At 38.6% G+C, this 27776-nt stretch overlaps 1 protein-coding gene across 6 annotated transcripts; it reads right to left on the bottom strand.

The window, feature by feature from the left end:
* Positions 1 to 293: 293 nt before the first annotated feature.
* On the bottom strand, positions 294 to 27770 carry LOC149847385 (uncharacterized). 6 transcript variants are annotated; one of them, XM_089996986.1, is made up of 11 exons: positions 24611 to 27770; positions 16136 to 16340; positions 15690 to 15840; positions 13501 to 13621; positions 13220 to 13294; positions 11393 to 11483; positions 10043 to 10313; positions 9919 to 9961; positions 9396 to 9499; positions 629 to 1053; positions 294 to 501 (listed from the first exon to the last, which is right to left on the bottom strand). In XM_089996986.1, exons 1-10 carry the CDS (start codon positions 27654 to 27656, stop codon positions 634 to 636), a joined length of 4527 nt encoding a protein of 1508 aa, XP_089853112.1. In that variant the 5' UTR covers positions 27657 to 27770; the 3' UTR covers positions 294 to 501; positions 629 to 633. The 6 variants fall into 6 exon arrangements, 4 of the variants coding, with proteins under 4 accessions (XP_089853112.1, XP_089853111.1, XP_089853114.1 ...); XM_089996985.1 differs by having other exon boundaries at positions 294 to 1053; XM_089996987.1 differs by lacking the exons at positions 294 to 501; positions 629 to 1053 and adding an exon at positions 1140 to 1586.
* Between the last annotated feature and the right edge of the window lie 6 nt (positions 27771 to 27776).

Genomic DNA, 27776 nt, shown 5'->3' with positions numbered 1-27776 from the left:
AATCCACACAAAGCCCTAGTAAAAGGAAACAAGCTGGGGTTGAACAAGATTTGTCAGCTTCAACGGACTGGCTAAACAGTTGAGGATGTCAACCTGCACAAATGATTTCTTGCGACGGTTATAGCATAGCTCATGGCATCCTACTAAGCAGCAGCAAAATGTAAGATGCACAACATCAAATCTGTCTTGAGATGAAAATTTTCCTCTAATCATTTCATTGTTTTACAATGGGGCATTCCCAGCCAGCACATTCACATCCATTCTCAACTTATTTCACTTTCTTTTCCGTCTTATTTTTACTTTTATTTTCCGGCGTGAGATTGCCCATAATCTAATATCAAAATACAAAGTTCTGTGGTCTTCTTTTACATTCCAAATGCTGCAGGAATCTTTCTTGAATACACCAGGAAGATCCTTAACCTGCAGGCAAACTTAACAACCCAGCCGGGGCGGATGAAGAAGCTTGAGCATCACTTGGAATTATGCAGCTCTCCATAAAAACTGCAACAAGAAATAATCAATTACATCAGTGTATTCAACCCACAATACACGGAAGAAACACTAAAAATGACTGAAGTATGATACACCCTTGTATCAATATACAACTCCAAACAAATTGGCTTGAGACCATCGTCACGTTTCGCTCTTTTGCATCAAACGGATGGGTTTTATGACTACATCAAGATCTGATTTTGGAGAGTCCAAGACAATGTCAGGCATAGATGTCTCATTGGCCCAAAGATAGATTGGCTGTACTGCTTCATCATCATCATCTACATCAAGACTGATGTAATCAACAAATTTGCCATCAGAAACAAAACCATCGTCGAGGGCTTTCTCCATGGTTTGCTTCTTAGTTACAACTGTTCTAGATTTCTCCAGATCAAGAAGATTGGAAATAAAATAACGGTCCTTGGTCTTTTTCCGACCCTTCTGACATAATTGTTTCCCAGGCTTGGCTTTCTTTGGGTGATGAAGCTTGCATATGGATATCTGCGTGCAGATTCCTGTTGCCTCATATTCTGGACAGGTATAGCTGTGCTTCTTATCACACTGCATTGCAAAAATGAGACAATCAACTTAAAGGCTGGGTATATCAGTACCTAAAGGCAGATATGAAACTCCATGAACATCTTTGTCCCGGGTAACATCTTACCCTCTTATCAGAAATGGACTACGCAAAGTGATTCTTAGCAATAACATAACACTGCAGACAACTGCAGTCATTTGCACCTAAACATGCTTCAATCAGCTCAAAGGCTGACAGAGGGCACAAACAAAATTCTAACAATCTCTAGATACAAGATAAGCTTGCTACCAGTCATAAACATCGCATATTGCCCAACATTCATGTAAAAACTGTACACAACTAGCATAGAAAGATTTTCAAAGTTCCAACACATCTAGTATGCAAGCTGCGTCAAAGGCAATCTCCAACGTCCCCAAGCTGAAAAATCCCAGATGACAGTTTCCATTGATTTGACAAACCCGGGTTAGCCAAGATGAGACAAGAAAGGGGACCACCTATCTGGAATAGGAATCACCGAAATGCATGTGACATAGTAGTCTCTTGTGGCCACAAATTCCTGTCAAGATCATGGCACAAACCACAAGTCTAAGCCCGTTTCTTTTTTGTTCCACCGTTCTGGATATCTTCAAATCCAAAGAAAGAAAAAAATAGATGCACAGATAGACTATTGATTCCAACACAAATCATACACTTTATACAAGAGATTGACTGAAGAAAGTATGCCAGTAAGACCTGAAACAACTGGAATGTCAGTGTATGCTAGCATTGCAGGTAATTCTGTATTTATAACCTGTTGCTGAACCTTTTCTCTATGCTTTATTTGTTTAGTGTCAGTTCAGTCTTACCTCAATAAGATCTGAAACAACTGGAATATTAAGTGGCTGATAGTATCATACAGGTATTTGTTTCTCAATTCCAATCCCATCTTGTTCTAGATATTTGCAACTAATAATGTGGCAATCTAGTGTTTTTTGTATCCATTTGTTTATTTATTTCTAGTGAATTTGAATATCTTCAAGACTTGAGTGGATTGATAAATTAGCGAACCCTAGTGATGATGCTATATCCATGTCACATATACATACATAGATTCAAAAGAAAGAAATTGCAGAGGCTTTGAAGAAAATGAAATCAAGAAGGGCAGTTGGCCCAGATGGTATACCTATCGAGGCTTGGAAATGCTTGGGAGAGAAAGGTTTAGAATGGTTGACAAATTTTTTTAACAAGATTTGGCGGACAAATAAGATGCCTAATGAGTGGAGGAAGAGTACTTTGGTGCCTCTATATAAGAATAAGGGTGATATACAAGATTGCACAAACTATAGTGGTATAAAACTCATGAGTCATACTATGAAACTTTGGGAAAGGGTGATTGAGTCTAGGTTGAGGAAGGTTGTCATGATATCGAAGAATCAATTTGGTTTTATGCCTGGAAGATCAACTATGGAAGCTATACATCTTCTTAGACAACTTATTGAGAGAAATAGAGAGAGGAACAAAGATTTGCATATGGTTTTTATTGATTTGGAGAAGGCATACGATAGAGTACCTAGGGACGTTCTCTGGTGGACAATGATGAAGAAAGATGTTTCTCTCAAGTACATTAGTATAATTAAAGATATGTATGAAGGAGTAGTAACCAATGTCCGCACTTGTGGAGGGGTGACAACCAATTTCCCTATAACGGTTGGGTTACATCAAGGATCTGCTTTAAGCCCTTTCCTATTTGCTATAGTGATGGATGAGCTTACGAGATCAATTCAAGAAAATGTGCCGTGGTGTATGTTGTTTGCTGATGATATTGTTTTGATTGATGAGTCTAGAGTCGGGGTTAATGCTAAGTTAGAATTATGGAGACAGACATTGGAAGCAAGAGGTTTTAAGTTGAGTAAGAGTAAGACAGAATACATGGAATGTCGGTTTAGTAAGCAACGAAGTAGTGATGGGAGTGTAGTGAAGCTTGGTGAGCAAGAAATATCGGTGGATGATTGTTTCAAATATTTGGGATCTATCATTCAAAAGTATGGAGAAATTGATGGAGATGTAAATCATAGGATAAAGGTTGGGTGGATGAAATGGAAGAGTGCAACTGGAGTGTTGTGCGATCATAGAATGCCATTGCGGTTGAAGGGAAAGTTTTATAGGACGACTATTAGGCCTGCTTTACTATATGGTACGGAATGTTGGGCTGCCAAGAGACATCATATTAAAAAAATGAGTGTAGCTGAGATGCGTATGCTGAGATGGATGTGTGAAAATACAATAAAAGATAAGATTCAGAATGAGGAGATACATAAGAAGGTAGGCGTTGCACCCATTGAAAATAAGATGAGAGAGAATCGTTTACGGTGGTTTGGACATATTCGGCGAAGGCCTAATGATGCTCCAGTTAGAAGGATGGAGAAATGGGAAAATATATTAGTTAAAAGAGGTCGGGGTAGGCCTAGGAAGACATGGATGGAGGTGATAGGAAAGGATATGAATGCTTTGAACCTCACCGAGGACATGGCATTGGATAGAAATGATTGGAGGAGAAGGATTCATGTGGAAGACCCAAAATGATTTTCTTTTTTGGTTCATATCGCCGACCCCAATTGTTTTGGGATGAAGGCGTAGTTGTTGTTGTTGTTGTTGTATGTATGTATATGTTAAATTGTAATTCATAAGACAATGTATTTTCTATATATATTTTATATATATAAAAGAAGATACATATACATATATATATATATATATGTACATGTATCCATCTACTTATATATATAAAATATATATTTCTTTAGCTGTAGGGGTATTTTAGTCATTTCTACATTTTACGCATATTCATGTTTTTGAATATGATTGTAATTCCTCCTTTTTATTTTTTCTTATTTTTGTAATTTTTTTCATTTCTTATTTTTGTTCTTTTATGTAATATTTTTGTAAGTGTACACAGTTTAAAAGGTAGACGTTGGGCAACGTCTCTAATAAGAGCAGTTGGGAATAGCCCAAGGAAGTGCTTATAAATAAGGGCTATGTGAGCCCATTGAAGGTATGTTTTACAGTAAGGAGTTGTCTCCTTAAGCTTATAAACATTGTGCATTTATTGCACTTGTTTTGTAGTGTAAAACTTATAAACATTGTGCATTTATTGCACTTTTGTGGTGTAAAGCTTATAAACACTGTGCATTTATTTTGTGTCTTGAGTATTTGAAGTATCAAGTTATTTGAAAACTTGATTGTTTGCAAGGATTATTCACATGGTATCAGAGCAAGGTTGGAGAAAGAAAGATCGTGTGGATTCTCACTTTTTCGGGTGCCTCGAAAAGCATGCCTTCAATTTTTTGGTGATTGGAGTGGATCCGCTTGTTCATCCAATATTTTAGAAGAGTCTTCTATCAAGAAAGGTCTAAAAATCCTTTGTGGTACATATTCTTTTTCATCGTCTCTCCTCTCTAATGGGTGAAAAAGACTCATTTTTCTCTCGGCTTCAAACTCAATTGGACCAACTATCACGTTTGGGCAGGAAACATGGAGGCTCGTATTAAAGGAAAAGGGCTTTGGGGTTATGTCCAAGGCTCGATTCCTGAACCGGAGCCAAAGATAACTTTGATGGAGAAAGGAGAAATAAAAATCCTTGAAGGCGAAGAAAGAGTCAAGGCGCTTGAAGACTACACCAAAAAGCATGAAGAATGAGAGATGAGGAATTTTAAAATCCTCTCATGGATTTTCTCATCCGTAGAAACAAGAATTAACGTCAATATTATCAAGTTTAAGAAGGATTCTCAAGCGTGAGAGTACCTTGAGAAGACGTACACCTCTAGGGACCTATCCCATAAATATTACCTCTAAAAGAGGGTGCTAACTCTTCATCAAGAAGAGATGACTATAAGAGTATTTTGCCGAACTCTCTTCTATTTGGGATGAGTTTGCTATGCTCGAACCCAAGTAGAGTGGATAAGCCATAGAGTTTCGTCATAAACAATTGGAAGAAGAAAGATTTTTTGATTTTTTGAATGGGCTTAGGCCTGAATTCGAACAAATCCGGTGTTCTCTTTTATCCGCCTTCACTTCCCCCTCTCTTGAAGATGTAATTACTAAACTAAGTGGGGAATAGACTCGTATGGGTATAAGCAAGAACAACCCAAGTGTTCTAGCTACACCTTCCAATAATGAAAAAAATGAAGGAGTTAATGTCGTCTCAAGATCGGGGAGCAACTTAAGGACCTACAAGCCTCCTCACTTCAAGAATCAAAACTCAAGTGATCAAGGAGGAAAGAAGGATTATAGCAAGCTTTTATGTCATTTTTGTAAGGAACCGGGGCATATCAAGCCTATTTGCCCAAAGTGAAAAAAGTTACTTGCCATGGCTACTACATCCCAACTTCAAAAGGAAGAGTGCTCGTCATCTTCAAATAGAGCTCTCTCATTACAACAAATCGTGGATGCACTTCAACCTCTTCTAAAATGGGCTATTTCCGGAGCCGCCATGTCAACCTCTTCTCCTCCCGGTAAGACCTCTTGGCTTTTAAATTCGGGTGCTTCTTTTCATGTGACCCCAAGTGTTAGTTCTTTTTTCGAATACTCAAAAAAATTCCTCTCCATCTTTTGTTTCAAACGCGGATGCAACATCTCTTGAAGTAAAAGGAATAGGAAATTTTAAAAAACAAGGGTTCTTTATTCCAAAAATTAGATTTATACCCAAATTAAACTTAAATTTGCTTTCCGTTTCTCAACTCTCAGATCATGGGTGTGATATAAAGTTTTCATCTAACAAATGTTGGATACAGGATCGCCGGTCTGGGAGATTGATTGGGGAATGCTCTAGGAAGGGTGATCTATACTATGTCGATTCCCTTCAAATTCCAAAGAACCCGTTTTGTAACGTTGCCCAACAAAAGGATATTAATGTGTGGCACAAGATACTTGGACATCCAAATATTGCAAAATTTTCTTATTTACCTTTTGTTAAAAATCTATGTAAAAGTGATTTCACTTGTAATGACTGTATTCTTGGAAAAATGAAAAAATTGCCTTTTTGTCAAAGATCTATATTTACAACAAGACCTTTTGAAATTATCCATTAGGATGTATGGGGATCGGCACCCGTCCTATCAAAAAGAGGCTTTGCATATTATGTTATTTTTGTTGACGACTACACAAGATATTGTTGGATTTATTTTCTTAAACACAAATATGAAGTTTTCTCGATTTTTAAAACCTATCATATGATGATTAAAAATCAATTTAATGGGAATATAAAAATTTTTAGAACTGACTCTGGTGGAGAATACCTTTTAAGTGAATTCAAAAATTATCTTGAAAGTCATGGTATTCTTCATCAAAGATCTTGTCCGAAAACCCCTCAACAAAATGGATTAGCCGAAAGGAAGCATAGACATATAATAGAGACAACTCGAACATTACTTGTTTCTCAAAACATCCCAAAAGGTTTTTGGGCTGAAGCGGCTTTAGCAACTGTCTATTTGATAAATCGGCTACCTTCTAAAAACTTGAACAATATCTCGTCTTTTGAAAAACTGTATACCAAAGAACCCGACTATAGTCGGTTGAGAATTTTCAGTTGTAAATGCTTCGTTCTTACTGACAAGAACGACAAGCTTTCACCAAAAGCCATTGTCTGCGCTTTTCTTGGATATTCTGAAACCCAAAAAGGGTTTCGTTGTATATGTTTCCAGAAATGTGAGTTTTCTGAAAAATGTTAATGGTTTTGAAAGGAGTGAACCCTTTGAAGAAAACATGGATTACTCTTTTTTATTTGAAATGTTAGCACATGATGATGATAGTGATGACGATTTCATTCATAATGACGTCAATGATAAAGAAGATGACTCTTCTCATCCACCTATCTCCCAACATAGAAATGGAGCATTGAGAGATCCTATAACATATACCCATAGAGATAGAAACAGTTTTAGGAGTGCAATTGAAAAATTCAGTGAACCTAGTGGGTCCAATTCAACAAATGATGAAAACCTACGAAGAACTGAGAGAAGTAGAAATATGCCTTCTAGGTTTATTTCATATGATTCGTTTACTCCTAAACATAGAGCTTGTCTTAGCGCCATTCATTCTTATATAGAACCCAGAAACTTCAAAGAAGCTAAAAAGAATGATGAATGGCTGAAAGCAATGGAATGTGAGCTTTCAGCTCTCAACAGGGCAAAGACTTTGGAGTTCCAAGATCTTCCTAAGGGTAAGAAAGCAATAGGGTGTAGATGGGTATTTAAGGTAAAAACTAAGAGCAATGGATCTCTTGAGAGATATAAGGCTCAATTAGTTGCAAAGGAATATAGTCAAGAATACAGGATTGATTATGAAGAAACTTTTGCCCCTGTGGCCCGAATCGTCATTGTTCGATGTCTTATTATCGTTGCCTTAATCAACAAATGGAACATCTATCAAATGGATGTTAAAAACACCTTCTTAAATGGTGATCTGAATGAAGAGGTATACATGGATGCTCCACCAGGAATGGAGACTCCCAAAGAGAAAGTGCTTCGTCTTCGAAAAGCACTTTATGGTTTAAAACAAGCCCCCAAGGCTTGGTATGATAGATTTAACTCTGTAATGTTAAAAAATAGTTTTTCTTCCTGTTTCACTGACACTGCCTTATTTGTTAGAAAATCCAATGTAGGGATTGTCATTCTACTCTTATATGTGGATGATATACTTATAACCAGAAGTGATTCTAAAGGGGTTAAAAGCATAAAATCAATTTTGAAGGATAGGTTTGAAATGTCCGATTTGGGATTTCTAACTTATTTTTTGGGTATTGAAGTAGCATACTCTCATAGAAGGTATTTTTTATCTCAAACTAAGCTTGCCTCTGAGATTATTGACAGGTCAGGTATTACGGATGATAAGGTTTGTGAAACTCCTGCTATAGTAGGAGCCAAAATGAAGATTGATGATGGTATTTCTCTCTCTGATCCCACCCCTACAGACAGCTTGTGGGATCTTTGATGTATCTGAGTATTACTAGACCAGATATCTCTCATGCAGTTCATACTACAAGTCAGTTTCAACATGCACCAACATCACTTCACATGAGTGCCATCTTGCGGATTGTGAGATATATAAAGGGCACACTAAACAAGGGAGTATTCTTATCTTCTTCTTCTGAATTAAAATTAATTGCTTATACTGACTCTGACTGGGGAGGTGACCCAAATAACCGTCACTCCATCACTAGTTTTTGTATGTTTTTAGGAGACTCGCTGATTTCATGGAGATGTAAGAAGCAACAAAAAGTGTCTATATCCTCAACATAAGCTGAATATCGTGTCATGGCGACTACTACCATGAAAATTATATGGATTCATCAGTTATTAGAAGACATGGGGATCTCAATAGAAAGGCCCACCAAGCTATGCTGTGATAACAAGAGTGCAATATACATTGCAAAAAATCATACTTTTCATGAGCGGACTAAACATATTGAGATGGACTGTCACTATATTCAGGAAACGTATCTGAAAGGAGTTATAGATCTTCCATATGTAACTTCAAAATATCAGTTGACAGATTTCTTCACCAAAGCTTTGTGTGCTCCGCGGTTCAATTTTCTCCTTGGCAAACTTTTGGTCATCTTGCCCTAAGTTTGAGGGGGGTGTCAAATTGTAATTCATAAGACAATGTATTTTCTATATATATTTTATATATATAAAAGAAGATACATATACATATATATGTACATGTATCCATCTACTTATATATATAAAATATATATTTCTTTAGCTGTAAGGGTATTTTAGTCATTTCTACATTTTACGCATATTCATGTTTTTAAATATGATTGTAATTCCTCCTTTTTATTTTTTCTTATTTTTGTAATTTTTTTATTTCTTATTTTTGTTCTTTTATGTAATATTTCTGTAAGTGTACACAGTTTAAAAGGTAGACGTTGGGCTGATTCCCAACGTCTCTAATAAGAGCCGTTGGGAATAGCCCAACGTCTCTTTAAGTGCTTATAAATAAAGGCTATGTGAGTCCATTGAAGGAATGTTTTACAGTAAGGAGTTGTCTCCTTAAGCTTATAAACACCGTGCATTTATTGCACTTCTTTTGTGGTGTAAAGCTTATAAACACTGCATTTATTGCACTTCTTTTGTGGTGTAAAGCTTATAAACACTGCACATTTATTTTGTGTCTTAGTATTTGAAGTATCAAGTTATTTGAAAACTTGATTGTTTGCAAGGATTATTCACAGTATGTATGTATGTATGTAACACAACCATGCATAGAAAGAAAGCACAATTATGCTGAATTAAATTTCCTATGCATGTGAAGTTATAATCTGTTTTTCATGAACTAAAAGTTTGAAACATGTCAAATATATACAGCGAATCCAATTAAGACAAACCTCATCACCATCAGCACAGTAACCTTTGAGAAACCTCTCGCAGATAGATGCACCAGGATTTACATTTACATGTCTGTAAGGACAACTTTCATTGCTACATAAACCTGTTCAAAGAGCACACATGTTTATCAAGATTTACGTCTACATGTCTGCAGGGATGACTTTCATTGCTACAAAAACCTGCTCAAGGAAGCTCGTATGTGTGTGAATGCATGTGCATGGGAGAGAGAGAGAGAGAGAGAGAGAGAGAGAGAGGCTATCACAGATCCTTTATCTTTCTATAATAGTAAAATATGAAGCAATGAAAAGAAGGTTCAGACATGCTATTTGCACAGAATCAATCAATAATCATCATGAAAAACATCTGGTATAACTTGGCTACACATCTATCCAACTCAGTGAGTCATCCTTAATTCCAAGTTGCTGTAATGCTACAACCATGCAGGTCAAGACACCAGCAGCAAATTGGAGATATCTAGAGCAATTGAAACATGCATGACACATCTATAGAGATCTTAATTACCTTGTAAGAAAAATGAGCAATCTGGCATTCTTTCTGGTATGACCTGGCCAAGTAATGTGATAGTCTAGAAAAACACATCATGCAAATCATTTAAAAAGAAAAAAGAAATGAACCAACTCAATACCTTGTGGGTCAACTTGCAATTTTCATTGAAACAAGAACCCTTTAAGAACTTTGTACAGACAGCCACCTTATCAGGATCATGAATGTAAGGGCATTTTCCATCATCCTTGTTGCACTTTCCAAACCTTGTAAAAAACTGACAGTATTGTTTCTTTCTGGCTAAGCGTGATCTAATAGTGTGCAAACTCCATTTAACCTTCTCACTTGCCAGCATACGAGTCAACCTCTTTGAATCTCTTACAAGCTTGTTACCACTCCCAACTTGTACATATCTATTCAATTAACAAAAGTACATATTATTTATCCAGTTAGACAAAATAAATTCAATGGTACACATTATTCACTTCCACATATAGCTGGTAGAAGTTCAAAGTATGTTAAACACACCCTTTTGGTCCTTTTTAAACGAAAGTTCTACAGTTGTAAGAAGATGAGTTCTTGCATCACCATCAATCGAAACTTCAAATATCTCCAACCAAAGATCACTCACAAGAACCACAAAGGTTCATACAAAATACCCAAAAAAGGGTATGCAATAACAAAGAAAAAATATATTTTTATTGATTGGGAATCACCCTCTAGAAAACAATACATGGAAAGGGGGCAAAGCCCCATATTTATACACATTTTGAGAGGCTAGAAGAGGGAGTCGTTGGGCTCCCAACGGCTCTAAATAGAGCCGTTGGGAGTCCAACGTCTCTTTGCATTTTGACTAAGTCAAAAAGTTGACTAGTCAAAAAGGTAAAAAATAAAAAGTAAAAAAGGTATTCTAACTAAACTATTCTCACTAAAATAAAGAAAAGACTAATTCCTAGTTAGCCTAGGTTATTACATATTATTTAACATTGCCAAGAAGAGAGAAAGGACATCAAGTATGGATCCAGCTTTGCCAAAAAGTAGTAATGGTGATAACTGACAAGTTCCTCCAAACCTACAAGGTCATCCTAGGGCATCACAGAATCAGGGTTACAGTTGTTCTTGGGAACTTTGGAACTTGATGCACCAAGAGACTCCAGTGCTACCCTTCCTCCTAACAAACAGCCACAGCCCATGCCAACAACTCATGACCACCCTCTAACCCAAAAAAAAAAACTCATGACAACCCCACAAAGAATAAAAAAATGACTACAGCAATGGTCTGAAAACCCACCAACCTATGCAGCACACTTATACACCAATGAGGCAGAACTCAGTTGATGTCAAAGGTTGCAAGTTCAACCATGAAATTGCAAAAGCCAGCACCAATGATTCCATATATGATCCACAACAGGAGAAAAAAAGGAAACAAGAGCAACACAAAAACCATAGATTCTGAGAAATTAAATGTTACCAATAGGAATATGGCACTTACTCATTGTTTCCAATCAATAACCTCCTTGGAACAAAAGATAGCTTGGTACCCATTTCAGATGATTGATCAACAGGAGCTGAAACACTTTCATCTGAAGCACACAGAAAGCCATCATTTGTAAAGAAAAACAGCATAGGTACAGTTTTTACTCTCAACCTTTTAAGCCATTTGTATCATAATGAAGAAAGAGAATATCAACGCCTGAACTATTTACTGCTCTGATATGCAAACTGCAAAGAAAGAAATGGCTCCAGCACCCACTTTACCATCACAGTAATCCATCAGGATCGCAAACAAGTTCCAACCAAGATTACAAGCCCTAATTCAGACCAATAATGAGAGAAAAAGTGGATAATGTTGCATTACGAGAGAGTTTCAAAAACAAGATGCTTGGAACATCTAGACAGGCAGCAAAGTTCCTTTTAAAAAGCAAAGAGGCATGAAGCACACTCATGCAACCTCAGCAAGCCCTCATTATTCATGCTGATTAAAACCATTCTCATTGTGCATTAATTTGCTAAAAAAAATTTACATAACAGTATCAAAGAAAAGGCATAAACTAATGTCTCGTCATTCAACTACTTCACATTATCAAGAGCCATTCTCAAAAATATCTGGCATGAAAAATTTCAACCTTCATATTAGCTTCCTAAAAGAAGAAAAGTGAACAGAAAAAACTGTTTCTCTGAAACAAAGCCCAAGAGTCGAAAAGAATGATCTGTGTTGTCATGTCATGTGAGATCACCTCAAATGCAAATTCATCACATTACCTTTGATACTTCTATCAAGAATGAATATAAGCTATATAATCATAATTGGGTAACAGACTATATAAATATATAAGATTCATTCAGTCATTTTAATCTAAAGATTCTAAATAATCACCGAGGACATGGCATTGGATAGAAATGATTGGAGGAGAAGGATTCATGTGGAAGACCCAGAATGATTTCCTTTTTTGGTTCATATCGCCGACCCCAATTGTTTTGGGATGAAGGCGTAGTTGTTGTTGTTGTTGTTGTATTCAGTCATTTTAATCTAAAGATTCTAAATAATCAATACATTTTTCAGATAGAACCAGCTTGTTGCTTTGTTTGGCTTTAGTCCAAGGACGTGCAACTTTTGTTTGCATAAAATTGGGATCTTGGTCATTAAGTGACCCGGTTCTTGGTGAGGGTTCCTCGTCATAAAAAAAAGAAGAAGGTACCTAGATAAATCTTAAGAGAGAAATGATTTCTGGAGTAATCAGCTGAGAGATATTTAAAACATAAAGGCGCATAAAGCATCCCAAGAAATTTGCTTTCTTGAATTACAGCATATTCAGGATGGTTCTTGTCCACCATTTCAACAAACATATGCATGACCTATGCTGGAATTCAGAAATCATAATGAATTGGTGTTACAGGGTGAGGCTCTGTAAATGGATCAACTTGGCCTTAAACACCTAGGCTGAGTTGGCAACCCATAGCCAACATGAACCCAGACCATTGGATGTGTGCACATATGCATGAGTATTTACACATGTATCCTATCACCACACATAATGAGATTGGATACAATTAAACACGTCAAGGAATTATAACTAAGATATTACATCCTAGACAAAATATTCAAAGTTTCATTCCATGAACAAGCCAACTCAGGCATGTATGAAATAACTGTCACGTCCACAAGTTGCTTGATTACTAACAAATAATCCAACATCCATATGAATGACTAATATAAAGATGTGGGCAAAAGGACACAGGAAATTGCATATAAAAAGGACATGCCAGATACTAACAAAACTGTCGCAATGAAAAAAGGAAAAGCCAGAGAAACAACTACCAGGGATCCGCAGAAGAGTTCTCTTAGATGAGTCCATTTTGTATCGAACTGAACCAACACGGTAGATCCGTTCCCCTGCAACAATAAGAGTACAACTACATCCTCTCATAATGCATAAGAAACCATGCAGTTTTGTTAATTTACAGATGAAGTCCTTTCAGAGCATCAAGGTCATGAAGGTATTCTAATTATCAAAAACTAATTGCTGCATTATAGCAAGATAAGAAATCCAGAACAGATGGAAATCTAGATTCAGCAAAACATAAGGAAAGCTAGCTGACCTGGCTGCAATTCAGTACCACAAGCATATTTACGAGAGGCGTGTTTTACAACTTTTCCAGTGGCAACAGCACCCTTCTTTCTTTTCTCTTTTTCCACAGCAGCAAAAGAAAATGTTGCTTCCTGTGAACCGCTATCAACATATATCAATTGCTAATAAAGAATAAATGCAGAAATATCATTAGGTAAGATTATCCTAGAATAGGTGCAATATAGATGCCATAGTCCAACATTTAGGTAGCTAACAGTGAAACAAGCAGAGAACCTTCAAAACTTCCTATTACAAGAAAGAAACAAAAAGAATCAAAATAGTTAACAAGCCTAATATATGGTTATTATGAACATGCAAAAAAGATATTGTTTTGTTTACAAATCGAAATGGAAAAAAGAAAAACACATTTAAAGTTCAAAAGAACGGGTTCAAGGAATGATTGCTGCAAATAAGTTAACTATTGGTGTGATCAGGTGCTTTTCAATCAATGAGAAAAGAAAAATATGGTATTGTAATATTTAAGAACCAATGAAACATAGTACAAAAAAACAACACATCAGGAAATACACTCAGTATAAGTTGTTAATCACATGAAAAACAGAAAAATATTAGTAATGGATGCTGATCCTTCAAGTCTGATGTGCTGGTAGGCCACTCCACCATGGCCTTTATCTTGGTGGTGTTCGCTTCCACTACTTGCTTTGTTACAATATGTCCCAAGTACTCGATTTGGGTCTGCCCAAAGCTACATTTGGCCCTCTTAGCGTACAATTGGTGCTCCCTTAGCACCCCCAATACATGCCTTACATGATCCAAATGTTCCCCCCAAGTCCTAGAGTACACAAGAATGTCGTCAAAAAATACAAGTACAAAGACCTCATCACATTTCAACTTGTTAATGCAAGTGATTTATCACTCCCAAAATGAATCTTAGACCAATAAATATATCAAAAGACCTCATCACATTTCAACAGCTTGATTATTCGATCTTTATATAAAATTTTCAATAAAACCTTTGGTGTTCTTGATTCTTATTGCCTCTCATGGTTGATCAACCGATTCCAACAAATTAAAGTTTTAAGCTGCTCTACTAGCTCAATCCTCTTAGTAGGAGAAATGGTGGTTTTGCTACATCGGCTACATTGCTTCACATTGCCTCCAATCTCGCTTTCTAAACATTTCCTTGATGCTTCTTAAACATTTCATGCTTCATGCTTCACACATTTTTAAACTGCTCACTTCACTGCTTTAGCTTCCAGCATTCACTTTGTATCTTGGTAACCTGGGGTAAACCTAACATGATCCAAGGTTGCTAGACTAGGAAGCTGAAGTGAGAATCGATACAGGAAGCGGAAGCAAGAAGTGAGAAATCAATTTGAAAGTGAAATGATTGAATGGAAAGTGAAATTCAAATAGAATGAGAAGCGACAAAAAACTAAAAATAAAACGACTAATCTTAAATTTCATGATTTTCTAGTGTAAGAAGTAAGAACTAAACTTTTGTCAAAATCTAAAAACAAGTATAGGAGAATCAAGATTCCCATTAAGTTTTGCAAGCGAGGAGTATCATGCTTCCGAAGCGAGTTTCTGGGAAGCAAACTTCCAACCTAACTAAGGAGCATTTGGTAACTCTGACATGATCTTACCTTCATGCAAGTTTGATGACTCCATTTCCTTAGTAGGATCACAACCAACCACCAACCAAACAACCCATTTGACAGCCCTATAACTGTGTTTTTGTGTGTGTGTGTGTGTGCTTCCACCTTTTTTGATATTTACACAGAGAAACTACCCCCAGGATCATAGACCTAGCCGTGCTGGCTCTGCCTGCCGTACTTATGATCATTGTCCTGACAGAGTAAAAATCCGTGGGCTTACCCATTGCCCCCGGAGAGTCGTCACGCTTCAGCTTGTGCAAGGGATGACGCCCATGGGATTTGAACCTAGACCGCCTGCCTAGCGGCCTAGGCCCCATCCTACAACGCCGAACCCCTTTGGGGCATGTTCTCCACTTAGAATGAACCTTTTAACTTTTAAAATTATCATGAGGCAAAGATAGTTGGATAAAAGAATATGAATGTGTGCATGCTGGCATATTGTCTATGAGTGTATGCATATGCACACTTTTCTTTTTTTGCATCCATGATGTGGAGAAAGGGTAGATCTCATCTATATATGCACATTAAAACCGACACTAACCTCACAAGCTTGCTTTGAGCGTTTCTCGATGGATTTTGACCATTTCAAGCTTCTTCCTCCAATGCTGAGTACTGCTGATTTGCGCAGAGAAAATCCATTGCTAGATCTCGTGTACAATGTGTCTCTTTTACGTGATAGTTGTAGCTTTCTACTGAAGGAATAGCAACATCAATAAAGTATTACCAATAAATTGTATTACATAGATGACATGGCATCTATAATAATATAACAACCACAGAACATCATGAGATGATATATGCCGTTTATGATAAAGTTGTAGTAACTATTTAGCAGTGCTCTACTGAGATAACAGCAACAGCCTAAAAATATTGACCACAAATTGTAGTCAAAAGATTCTTTGGAATCTAGAACATCATAGCTGCAACAAGGCAAGAATGACAGATGCTGAACTAAAAGTTGAAAGCAACTAAGAAAAGTTTACATGCCTGATCATGGATAATGAGTTCCTAACTGCACTGGACACCATGCTCCTTCCATAAAAAGTATGATATGTCTTTCTCTTCCAAGGAACAAGTGATGGAAGAACAAATCTTTTCTGAAAGGAAATAGTTTCCTTAGACTGTGACTGAGTCCCGCTTAGTGTCCAAACCTTTAATGTCCTTTGAGGGTTGCCACTCTGAACCTCAGAAACTGCATAAATATGAAACCAATCAAGATCTCAATAAAAATTAAACCATCAAGCAGATATTTCTAAAAAAGGGTAAAATGTTGATGATCCACTGAATCAAAGACTCAAGTGCCATTACATAGAAAAATCCTCATCTTAAACTTGAAAACATTATCATAGTTCACCATTTAAAATTGCTAGTCATAATTCAAATTGCAGTAATATACACAACTCCTTTGTTGATAAGATGAAACAGAACAATCGTATACACCCCCCCCCCGACACACACACACACACACACACACACACACACACACACACACACACACACACACACACACACACACCTAGAGTTATACCTGCCTGAATAAATCTGAAAAACAGCTTCTTCTGTTTCTATTTCATACCTATTCACAGGCTTGCATAGAAGTTGAACTGAGCTACAATAAAATTTGTAACATTCAAAATACAATGGTTATGTAAGTTAGCTTTGCTGGCTGTGAAATATTAAACATCCAAATCTCTTAGAATTGAAGGGCAAAACATCTGCAAATTTCAACAAATGAGAGCATGTAACATGCGAAGGAAGATATAGAAGCAAAGGCACTTTTGGTGGTAGACTAGGCTAAAGAAAAATGAACACATAACCAAAGAATTGATTTTCACCACAGCAATTGTTTGCAAGAAAAAAACGATATGATGACTATGGTGAAAAGAAGGCATTATTAACTTCATTGTGTATGTCTGACCCGATCCATTTATGTAATGGATCGGGTCCAGATCCAGTTCATGTATTGTAAATTAACATTTTGTAAAAAGGGTATTTTTGTACCCTAATGTTTTACACTTTATTTTAAATAGAATGAGAGGGCAGTCACGATCGACTGAACCCTCCTTCATCTGGAATCTCTCTCTCCCTCCCTTCTCTTCTCTCACTGTCGATTAGGGTTTCCTTCTTTCATGGTATCAGAGCCAGGCGTGGATCTGCGTGAATCTGCGTGAAGAAAGCCCAGCGTGGATCTGCGTGAAGAAAGCCCAGCGTGGATCTGCGTGAGCCGTGAATCTGTGTGAAGAAAGCCCAGATTCATCAGCCGTGAATCTGTGTGAGCAAATCCCAGCGTGAGTCCATCAGCGTCAGCAGAGTGGATTTATCAGCCGTGAATCTTGAAGAAAGCCCAGATTCATCAGCCGTGAATCTGTGTGAATCAAATACCCAGCCGTGAATCTGCGTGATTCTGGAATCTGTGTGAAGAAAGCCCAGATTCATCAGCCGTGAATCTGTGTAAGCAAATACCCAGCGTGAATCTGCGTGATTCTGAACCTTTCATCAGTGTGCTTCTACCAACTTCTGGACCTATCAGCCGTGAATCTCAAAGAATCACAGCATCAATCTGCGATTCTTTTATCAGTGTGTTTCTACCAACAAAATCAGCCGTGAATCTCAAAGAATCACAGCATCAATCTGTGATTCTTTCATCAGTGTGTTTCTACCAACAAAATCTGTGTCTAATAAAATCAGGTTTCCCCTTTCCTTTGTGAAAATTCGATCCTCTTTCGATCCGTGGTTTAATTCCTGTTGTTTTCTTGTTGTTTTTCCTATATTTAATCTGTGTTTTTCCCTGTGACCTGCTAATCATTGTTAATCTGCCTCTCTTGATCTGTGATTTCCTTCCTGCTGTTTTTCCCTGCATTGAATATGTGTTTCCCTGCTACCTGCTAATCACTGTCAATCTGTGATTTCTTTTTCTACTGCTTTGTATTTTTTGTTGATTCTAAAGAGAACTGCCTGCTAGTAGCCATCTGTCTTTCCTCGTCTGTTTTTTTTTACCTAAGTGTCAGTTCAAGCATATTCATCAAATGGAATTTACTCACGGTCAATCATGTCTATCCTCAAGTTTTCTTGGTAAACTAGTTTCTGAAAAATTGAATAACTGCAATTTCTTAACCTGGAAAAGACAGATTATTCCGTTTATAAAAAGTCAGGACCTCTCTGGTCACTTGGATGGATCGGTCCCACCGCCTCCAGAATTCCTTTCGCAAGAAAAGGCGGACGATAAAGGAGGACAATCTGTTGTTCTTCACAAGAATCCAGAATATGTTGCTTGGATGAAGAGAGATCAATCGCTAATGGCATACATCACTTCAACTCTTTCACAGGAGGTCCTTATTGCTCTTCCTGATGATTGTTCGGCAAAGGAACTGTGGGATACGTTAGTTCAAACATATTCACAAATTTCTGAGGCAAGAATTATGTTTCTTAAGCGAGAATTTCAAATGCTGAAGAAAGATTCCATGTCTATTATGGAATACCTGAATAAAATGAAAGGCATCACAGATCAGTTGGCGGTTGTTGGGTGTCTTGTCAGTGAAAAAGATAAAGTACAACAAACCTTGAGTGGATTGGGGCCAGACTATCATGTTATGACGACAACCTTACTATGTCTACCAGAACTTCCAAAGTTTGAAGATCTTCGTGCAAAATTATTGTAATATGAGATGAATCTGAAAGGTTCCTCTAAAACCTCTCATGGAAATTCCGGAACACAAGATGTGCTGGCTATGGGAATGAGTTATGGTCGAGGTAGAGGAAGTTCTTTTCGAGGAAAAGGAGGCCAAGGGAGAAATAACTATGGAGGTCGTGGCATTCTTCCAACACCCAATGTCCAGGGACAACGACCCATTCCCACCTGCTTCCTATGCAACAAGAAAGGGCACATTAAAGCGAATTGTTGGTTTAATCCCCAAAACAAAGGGAAAGCTCCACAAGCAGAGACTAAAAAGGATGGAGAAGTAAAAGAGTTACTGTTGGCAGCCTTGGCAGGATTAAATATGAAGCAAAATGACAAAGGAATTTGGTATGTCGACTCCGGAGCAGCTACTCATGTTACAGGTGATGTAGGTAAGCTCTTGACTCTTACACCTTATGTTGGAAAGAATAGCATAGTCACAGGATATGGATCCCATCATGCCATCTCACATACTGAAAATGCCATTATACACATGTCAAAATCCTCTCTTAAACTTCCAAGTGTCATCCATGCTCATAATATTCAAAAGAACATTGTTTCTGTCTCAAAACTTGTTGATGATGCTAATGCTTCAGTCGAATTTACTCCCTCTTCTGTTTATGTCAAGGATCTTCGCACGAGGAGGATATTCGCTGAAGGACAACGATGGGGCAACATGTACATCTTCCAAGAAGATCCTTCCTTCATTCATTCCAACTATTCATCCTTGAAGCCTCATCAACGTCAAGTCTTTGATTCTGATTTTATATTTACTGTTTCTGAAAGTAATAAGCCAAGACTTTGGCATAGTCGTCTTGGCCATTGTGGTCGTCATTTCATTGAAAAACTTGTCATGAATAATCTTATTCCTAAGTCCAGTCTGAGTTCAGAAGTCGTTGATACAAAATGTTCTAGCTGTCATCTATGTAAGAGTCATGTTTTACCTTTTGCTTCCATTAATAAAAGAGCTTAAAGGCCATTTGAGGTCATTTGTTCAGATGTCTGGGGTCCTGCTCCAATTACTTCTTTTTCTGGCAGTACATACTATCTTATTTTCATTGATAGTTACTCACGTTACACTTGGATATTCTTTATGAAGCACAAATCAGAAGTTTTTGGATTGTTCCAGAAATTTTACTCTTTTGTTCAAAATCATTTCTCTACCAACATTCTTAATTTCCAGTGTGATGGAGGAGGTGAATTCTCCTCGAGTGATTTTGTTAATTTTCTTCAACATAATGGGATAAAGAGAAGAGTGTCTTGCCCTCATACACCTCAACAAAATGGGATTGCTGAGAGGAAGCATCGACATATTGTTGAGACTGCGATGAGCATGATGCACGGGAGCAATCTCCCTATATCATTATGGACTGAGGCTTTCCACTCCACAGTTCATGTGATAAATCGCTTGCCCATGAGTATCTTAGAAAATAAGTCACCATACTTCTCGCTTTTTGGCATACAACCTGATTATCATGAATTACGTGTGTTTGGGTATGTTTGTTATGTGCACATTGATAGCTCACTCAGGCACAAGTTCCAAGATAAGGCTTTGAAATGCAGGTTTATAGGATATGCAGAAGATTACAAAGGGTACAGGTGTTATGATCCCCTGAGTAAGCGTGTCAAAATATCAAGGAATGTTATTTTCGATGAAATGAACTTTGCTGATCAGGATACTAATTCAACTATGGTGGATACTGATAACTCAAGCTCCAGCATTGAGGTGTACTACCCATGGTTAAATTCAGAACTCTTCTCCAACGGTACAGTAGATTGTCCAGAAAATTGCAGTCAGAATGAGCCACATGAGGATTCAGCCAATGAAACTCAAACGAAGGAAACTGTCACATATGACTTGGAGCCAACAAGGTATAAGGGAATTGTGTACACTCGGCGAGAGAAAGAGCCCTCATTCATTCCTTGTACGAACACGGATCCATCTGGATCATCCGTTTCGCAGCAAATAGATATCAGAAGATCTTCACGGATTCGACATCCGCTTGACAGGTGGGTAAGTTATAAAAAAATTTCAATGGATTTTCAGTTATTCTTGACATCCATAAGTAAAGAGGATGAGCCTCTTATGTTTTATCAAGCTACGAGCTCTAGAAGATGGGTAGAAGCAATGAATGAAGAAATGGAGGCCTTACATGAATGTGGCACATGGGAGATTGTGCCTAGACCACTGAACAGAAATGTCGTTGGGTCAAAATGGGTGTACAAGATAAAATATAAACCAGATGGGAGCATCGAAAGGTACAAGGCTCGACTTGTAGCCAAGGGATTCACACAAGAGGAAGGCCAAGACTTCGATGAAACTTTTAGTCCTGTTGTTAAGATGGGGACTATTCGTATTGTGTTGAGTCTAGCCATTAAACATGGATGGACATTGAGCCAGCTGGAAGTAAAAAATGCTTTTCTGCAAGGGGATTTAAAAGAAGAGGTCTACATGGAACAACCCACTGGGTATGCAAAACGAGACGCCAAAAAATATGTATGCAAATTAAAGAGAGCACTCTATGGTTTGAAACAAGCTTCTCGTTCCTGGTTCGACAGTTTTTCTCTAGAAATACAACGGCATGGCTTTTCTAGATCTCTTTTGGATCACTCATTATTCATTCACAATGAACAAGGAGTTACTACTCTTCTGTTGATATATGTAGATGATATCATCATCACAGGGAATTGTAAAAGCCACATTAAGCAGGTGAAGAAGTTATTAAATCAGAGATTTAAGATGAAAGATTTGGGAGAGCTGCGATATTTTCTTGGGGTAGAAGTTGATAACAAGAATGATACACTTACCCTTACTCAACACAAATATACGCTGGACATTCTCGGCAGAGCAGGCATGACAGATTGTAAGCCGTTAACAACTCCAAGTGTCATTCATCAGAAATTGAGTTCGCAAGAAGAGGATATATATGGAGATCCCACTAAGTATCGCAGTTTAGTTGGCATGTTGCAATACCTGACTTTTACTAGACCTGACATAGTATATTCGGTTAATCAGGTATCCCAGTTTATGCATGAACCTCGTGTGTCACATATGGAGGCAGTCAAACGTATACTTCACTACCTAAAGGGTACAGTGGGTGATGGGCTGGTATACAAAGGCAAGGAAGAATTAGATCCAGACGGGGGCCATGAGATTGTTACTTATGTTGATGCTGATTGGACGGGGGATCCAGACGAACGACGATCAGTATCTGGTTACTGCAGCTTCATTGGGCCAAACTTGGTATCCTGGAGCAGTAGAAAACAAAAGGCGGTTGCTAGATCAAGCACTGAGGCTGAATACAGATCGATGGCCACTGCCACGGCCGAGGGTACATGGATAAGACATCTTCTGACTGAAATGGGAGAACCGATTGCTCGGTCACTGTTGCTGTGTGACAATCAAAGTGCCATCAACATGTCATTCAATCCCATTCACCATAGTCGAGCAAAGCACATTGAAATAGATCAACATTTTATTAGGAAAAAGGTTGAAGACAAAGAGATTGAGCCCATGTATGTGTCAACTAAAGAACAAGTTGCTGATATCCTCACTAAAGGGTTAACAAAGGATAGATTTTGGTTTTTGAAGAACAAGTTGTTCATGGTCCAACACCATGCACAACTTGAGGGAGGCTGAAAAGAAGGCATTATTAACTTCATTGTGTATGTCTGACCCGATCCATTTATGTAATGGATCGGGTCCAGATCCAGTTCATGTATTGTAAATTAACATTTTGTAAAAAGGGTATTTTCGTACCCTAATGTTTTACACTTTATTTTAAATAGAATGAGAGGGCAGTCACGATCGACTGAACCCTCCTTCATCTGGAATCTCTCTCTCCCTCTCTTCTCTTCTCTCACTGTCGATTAGGGTTTCCTTCTTTCATATGGCATGGGAATAGACAGACTGATGAGGGAAGATAACTGGAAGCTTGCCAGACAAACCAAAATGGGACTATATTAGGATGCTAGCACGGGCAGAAACTTTTGAACTGATTACAACATTCCCTTGACATCCTACCTTATATTTTGTTCCCTCCCATCCCTGCTCTCTCTTCTTGAGGCAGGTTATCTGTTGTCACTTTTCACCCAACCCCTTCAGGACTATGGGCATGTTTTGTAGCATCCCACGGCTCACAATATTTGGACTCTCATTGAAATGAGAGAATGAATCTAACTGGTATTGGCTAAACAAACATCAGAAAATGAGTGGTGAGATACACACTCTCATTTGCCTTTGCAAATGAGAGACATTTTCTCATTTATATGAGAATCAGAATCACAAGGGGCCTCTTGTGATTCTGATTCATATGACTCCAAATCAAATTTGATTTGGAGTCACATGTGACCCAGCAAACCGAATGTGACCTATACTAGGACACTAGTAAGGACAAGAAAAACCTCCAAACCCTCTACATCATGCCCTTGACATCCTATCTTCTACTCCTTTACTCTCATCCTTGCTCTCTTCTTTAGGTAGGTTATCTGTTGTCACGTAATGCCTTCATGCTATTTTTTTTCTTTAACCACTTTTTTGCTGGCCTCTGAAAAGAGGGAAATTGTTACTGTATGCAGTATAGTGTACATACCCATTTCTCGATTGTATATTTTTGTTCTCTATTTCTCTTAGTTCTTGGAGGGAATTTACATTAGTATGCTTTCTCATATTATGTAACTGGTGCTTTGAGTTAATGATAAAATCCCCCTTCTCCCTTCCCCTTGCCCACACCCAATATTGGCTAAGAGTCCCCCTAAGATCCCACTACCAAACTTGTCTAGCACTTGGACTGGCCGAGGAGATTTCTAGGTGCAACCCATGGAAACATCTTATCTACTTAAGGCATCAGATATACAATTCTACAATGTATTATGCTTTCTTCTTACAGTTTGGATGTGCCTTCAACTCCTGGTTCTCAGTTTTAACCATACAACTTTGAATTTTCTCTCAGAAAAATCAAACTGTGGATGTTCCAAATTATCTATTTCCGGCATTCCAGTGCTTCGGCACTATGTTACCAAGACTCTTTCAGGAGTCTGGTGCATTGCTGTTAAATACAGCGGGATGCTATCACAGGTACTAATACTAATATGACTCGACACGGCTTGGACATGCCAGTTTTGCACATTAAACTGCCTGGTAATGATAGACACAATGCATTGACTGTCTCCAAGCTTAATGTAAAGAAATTTCCTTGAGTTTTAAGAAAATGCCCAACATTATCAAGCACTTTATCAGAACTTCACAAATATCGTTTTATTTTTCTTTTTTAAACCACTTCACTGCCTAGATTTTTTTATCAAAAACTTTAACATACTGGAATTTATCTTTGCCAAAAGCCTAGGTTTTCTTTTGGTCAAAAACACAAAAAAGGGGGTTCTTTTAGTGAAAACCATAAAAAATAGATTCTTTCATTAAAATGGGAAATAAACCTCAAGGAAAGCAAGCATGACACCTAATGTATCTGCTCCAATTGTTCCAAATTAATTATCAATTATAGGACAAAAATGAGTTCCGGAAAATCAAAACATGCAAACATATCTTTCATCCAAGCAAATTTTGAGTCCTAAACATGTGCATGCTTCTTCTTTTCAGAAGATTGCCATGTCAAGCGGTAATTATTTAGATGGAAATGTAAGATTGAATTCACTCTAGAGTCTACATACACATCCTTCCCCTGTCTTTGATTAACTAAAGTTACGCTGATCTTATGATAGTTGATAAAGCAGAAAAGAGAAATTTCAACTACATATTCCAGTTTGAACAAGAATACTGAATTCTGTACCTCGATCAAACTTTCTTTTGTTTAAACCACGGCTCTGTTGAGAACGCAGTTTAAGAGATCTTTTCTCCTCTGAATTGGAGCCATCATCAGGAACAACTAATGCTTGAATGGATTGGCTTTCTGATGCAGTAACATCCCGACCAAGTTGATTCTTATTTTTCTTGTAGTAGTGTTCGCATGAAACTGTGCTGGCCAGTGCCTGATAATTTTCTGTTTTGGGGGATGAGCCATGACAGACAGGTTTGGAAGCTGCAATTAATTGATTTATCTTGGTCTTGACATCAGTCACCTGGTTTGATTCTAACTTTGCTTTATTCGAGTTCATGTTCCACTGAATATCTGAAGCTTTCACAGCATGTGATTCATCATCACTCTGTTTCATCGAGTCCAGCATCATAGATGTAGAGGAGATCCCTAATCCATTTTCAGGAGGTGGTTCAAGCGACTCTGGGAAAGGGGAACTCTGTGGAGAGTTGACTGGTAATTTAGCAGCTTGAGCTAGAGGTGGCGTATCTGGCCTCTGAATAGGGGTTATTCCATCAGGATTTTCATGGGGCAGTGAACTGACTGCCTTGATCTTATTTTTGAATCCCACACTCTTACTGGCGGTATTATCCCCTCTATCAGGTGAGCCAGTTGTTGATGAAAATTTTGCTTTCACTTGTGATTGATTTAAAGGGAGCCCTAAAGGTGGTGATACCACAGGGCTAGCACCAATAGGTGTCGATTTTCTTACGAGTGTATTCCCCTTACGAATATAAGAAGTATTCTGATACATGTCCTGCTTCTTTAGTGATTGGTTTGACAAAGGAGTAGCATGTGATAAAACCTGTTGTCCTGCTGATGTGGAATTTGAAGTATTGTCAGTTCGATGCCAGGTCCTGGATCCCTTTATACGAGCAGCAGCTGCTGCTTTTGTGCCTTTTCTTAGAGACAGTGATGGAAAAAATGCTGGCTGTGGTAACGATGTAGGTACTACAGTGCTCTGCAAGTTATTGTTGGTCGGTTCTCTAGCTGTCTTCAACTTAGATGTTGATTGACCGATAGCCCTTGATACAGATGGGAAAGTCACACCGGTCAGTTTAGATGTCAATTCACCAGTTGCTTGTGATGAAGATTGCAAGGTTGCATCCAGAACAGTGTGTTCAATTGGCACCTTTTTATGCATATACAAATCTCTGATTTCTGCACGAGGAATCTTTGGAGGAGAGATTGAATCAACAGTATTTGCAACTAAAGCAGTACCATCATCAGTCTTTAACTTCTTCCCTGGAGGACCAATATCTCCTGGTTCAGTTTTGTCCACAGAATTGCACTCACTTCTTTCAGAAGTCACACATACAGTTTGGTTGTCGCCTGACTTGTTATTATGAAAAGAAGCCACGAATCCCTGAGCCCTCTGTCTTAAATCTTCAGACTGTTCCATTGTAACCAAAGCATCACAAGCATCACCACCCACAATTTCAGATTGTGGATTTCTCTCCAAAACTGAAGCCTTCACATCTTCAGACGGTGGTTGCAATGGAATTGTATCATCAGAGTTTTCTTTTCTTTTCCGGTGCATCACATTATTACATTGTTCCTCACTAGAATTGAGAAAAGTGCCATTGGAACAATTAACAGAGATCAAATTATCACCTTTCTTGCCAGATTCTGTACTCTTTGTGCACAATTCATGAGTATCCAAAGTGCAGACTCTTTCTTTTTCAGAATCTACCACCAACTGCTTCACATTTCCATCAGCTCCATCCATACTGCTTCCACAATTACCTAAATCTTGTGAAATCAAATCCGGTGTGGACCCCTCGATAACCATAGCAGGCTTGTTACATAATGTGGTACCATTTGAAGAACTACTTAACTTATCCTTGTTAGAATCCACCATAGCTGCAGGTCGATTAGTTAGTGACCCCGATGCCTTTGCACTTTTCTTCTGCACAATGGAAACTGGTGCACCTGAAACAGGGGCAGCCACTTTCTTGGCTTTCTTCACCTTCTTCTTCACAACCATGGCTTTGCTTGAATTAGCTCCCATGGATTTGCATGAATTAGCCACCGTAGATTTGCTTGCATTAGACCCTTGATCGTTAGGCACAGACAGAATCTCTTTGGCTACCAACGCATTCGATTTAAACGAGACGTCAAGGTCCACCATCTTCTCTGCTACCGAATCCCCAACTCCCAAACTCTCATCCTCCTTACCCTTAGGAGGTGGTGCTGCAACCAACCCCGTGCGAGGCTCTTGATCAAAACTGCTCCTTTTCCCAATACTCGTTCCATTCTTCAACATCTTCTTTTTCGAATTCAAAACCTGAACCTTGTGGGTATTATACGAATTCCCTCCGGGAACGATCTTCTTCCCTTTACCCGCAGGTGAATTCGATGGGTATCTCCCAAATTGATCAACAAAGCCACCATTATCCCTATAACCCTTGTTATACCCATGATTCCCAGGAGATTTCCCCGGAACCCCATGCGAATCTGACGAACTCACCCTAAAATACCTAATTCCATCAACATCAACGAACTCATCGACGACCCTACTCCTCTTCCCCCTCGAAACCCCTTCCTCAATCCTGAGCCTATGCGACGGACGCAGACGGGAATCGATCGGCAACCGTTCCCTCCTGACGGCGTGCGGGTCAAAGAAGGGCTCTGCCTCCTGCGGCGAATCCCAAACCCGGAGATCCTCTCTTAAGGTTCCACCAAATTCAGGGGAATCAAAAGGGTAGAAATCCTGGGCACCTCTGAAATCAGGGTGTCCCTCCCGGCAAAGGAACCGATCGAGGGCTCGATCGCCGTTAGTCCGGAAATCCACCGGTGGGTGGTGGGGGATCCCCAATCGGAGGTCTTGGGGGAGGTGGGGAGGTGGGTAAATGCGGGGAGAGGCCTCCAGATTGGTTGCGCCACCGCCGCCGCTGCTGATGCCGTTGGTGATGTCGACGAAATCGGTGCGGAGGAGAGGGTGGTGGGGATGGTTATGGTGCGGAAGAGCGTACCTGGCGTCCGTAACGAAACGGGGAAGGGCGCGTCGGCCGTCTTCCATGGTCGAAGGAGAGAGAGACGCTGCCGTAAGCCTTTCTCTCTCTTTGTTATCTTTTCTTGGATCTTCTTCTCTTTCTTCCTCTTCCTCTTCCTCTTCCTCTTGATTGTTTCGTGCTTATTT

Source organism: Nuphar pumila, chromosome 2 (genome assembly GCF_984573655.1).
Source record: "Nuphar pumila chromosome 2, dmNupPumi1.hap1.1, whole genome shotgun sequence".
Taxonomy (NCBI): domain Eukaryota; kingdom Viridiplantae; phylum Streptophyta; class Magnoliopsida; order Nymphaeales; family Nymphaeaceae; genus Nuphar; species Nuphar pumila.
The sequence above is the reverse complement of the archived record's forward strand: the minus strand, read 5'-3'. Positions and strand labels throughout refer to the sequence as shown.

Excerpts from the sequence above, each read along its gene's own strand:
- LOC149847385 (XM_089996985.1), bottom strand. The coding sequence starts at position 27,656 with ATGGAAGACGGCCGACGCGCCCTTCCCCGTTTCGTTACGGACGCCAGG. Across the intron at positions 9,962-10,042 it reads ATTGCAAGTTGACCCACAAG|GTCATACCAGAAAGAATGCC; the intron begins GTATTGAGTTGG and ends TTACTTGGCCAG. Across the intron at positions 1,054-9,395 it reads ACTGTGCTGATGGTGATGAG|TGTGATAAGAAGCACAGCTA; the intron begins GTTTGTCTTAAT and ends TTTGCAATGCAG.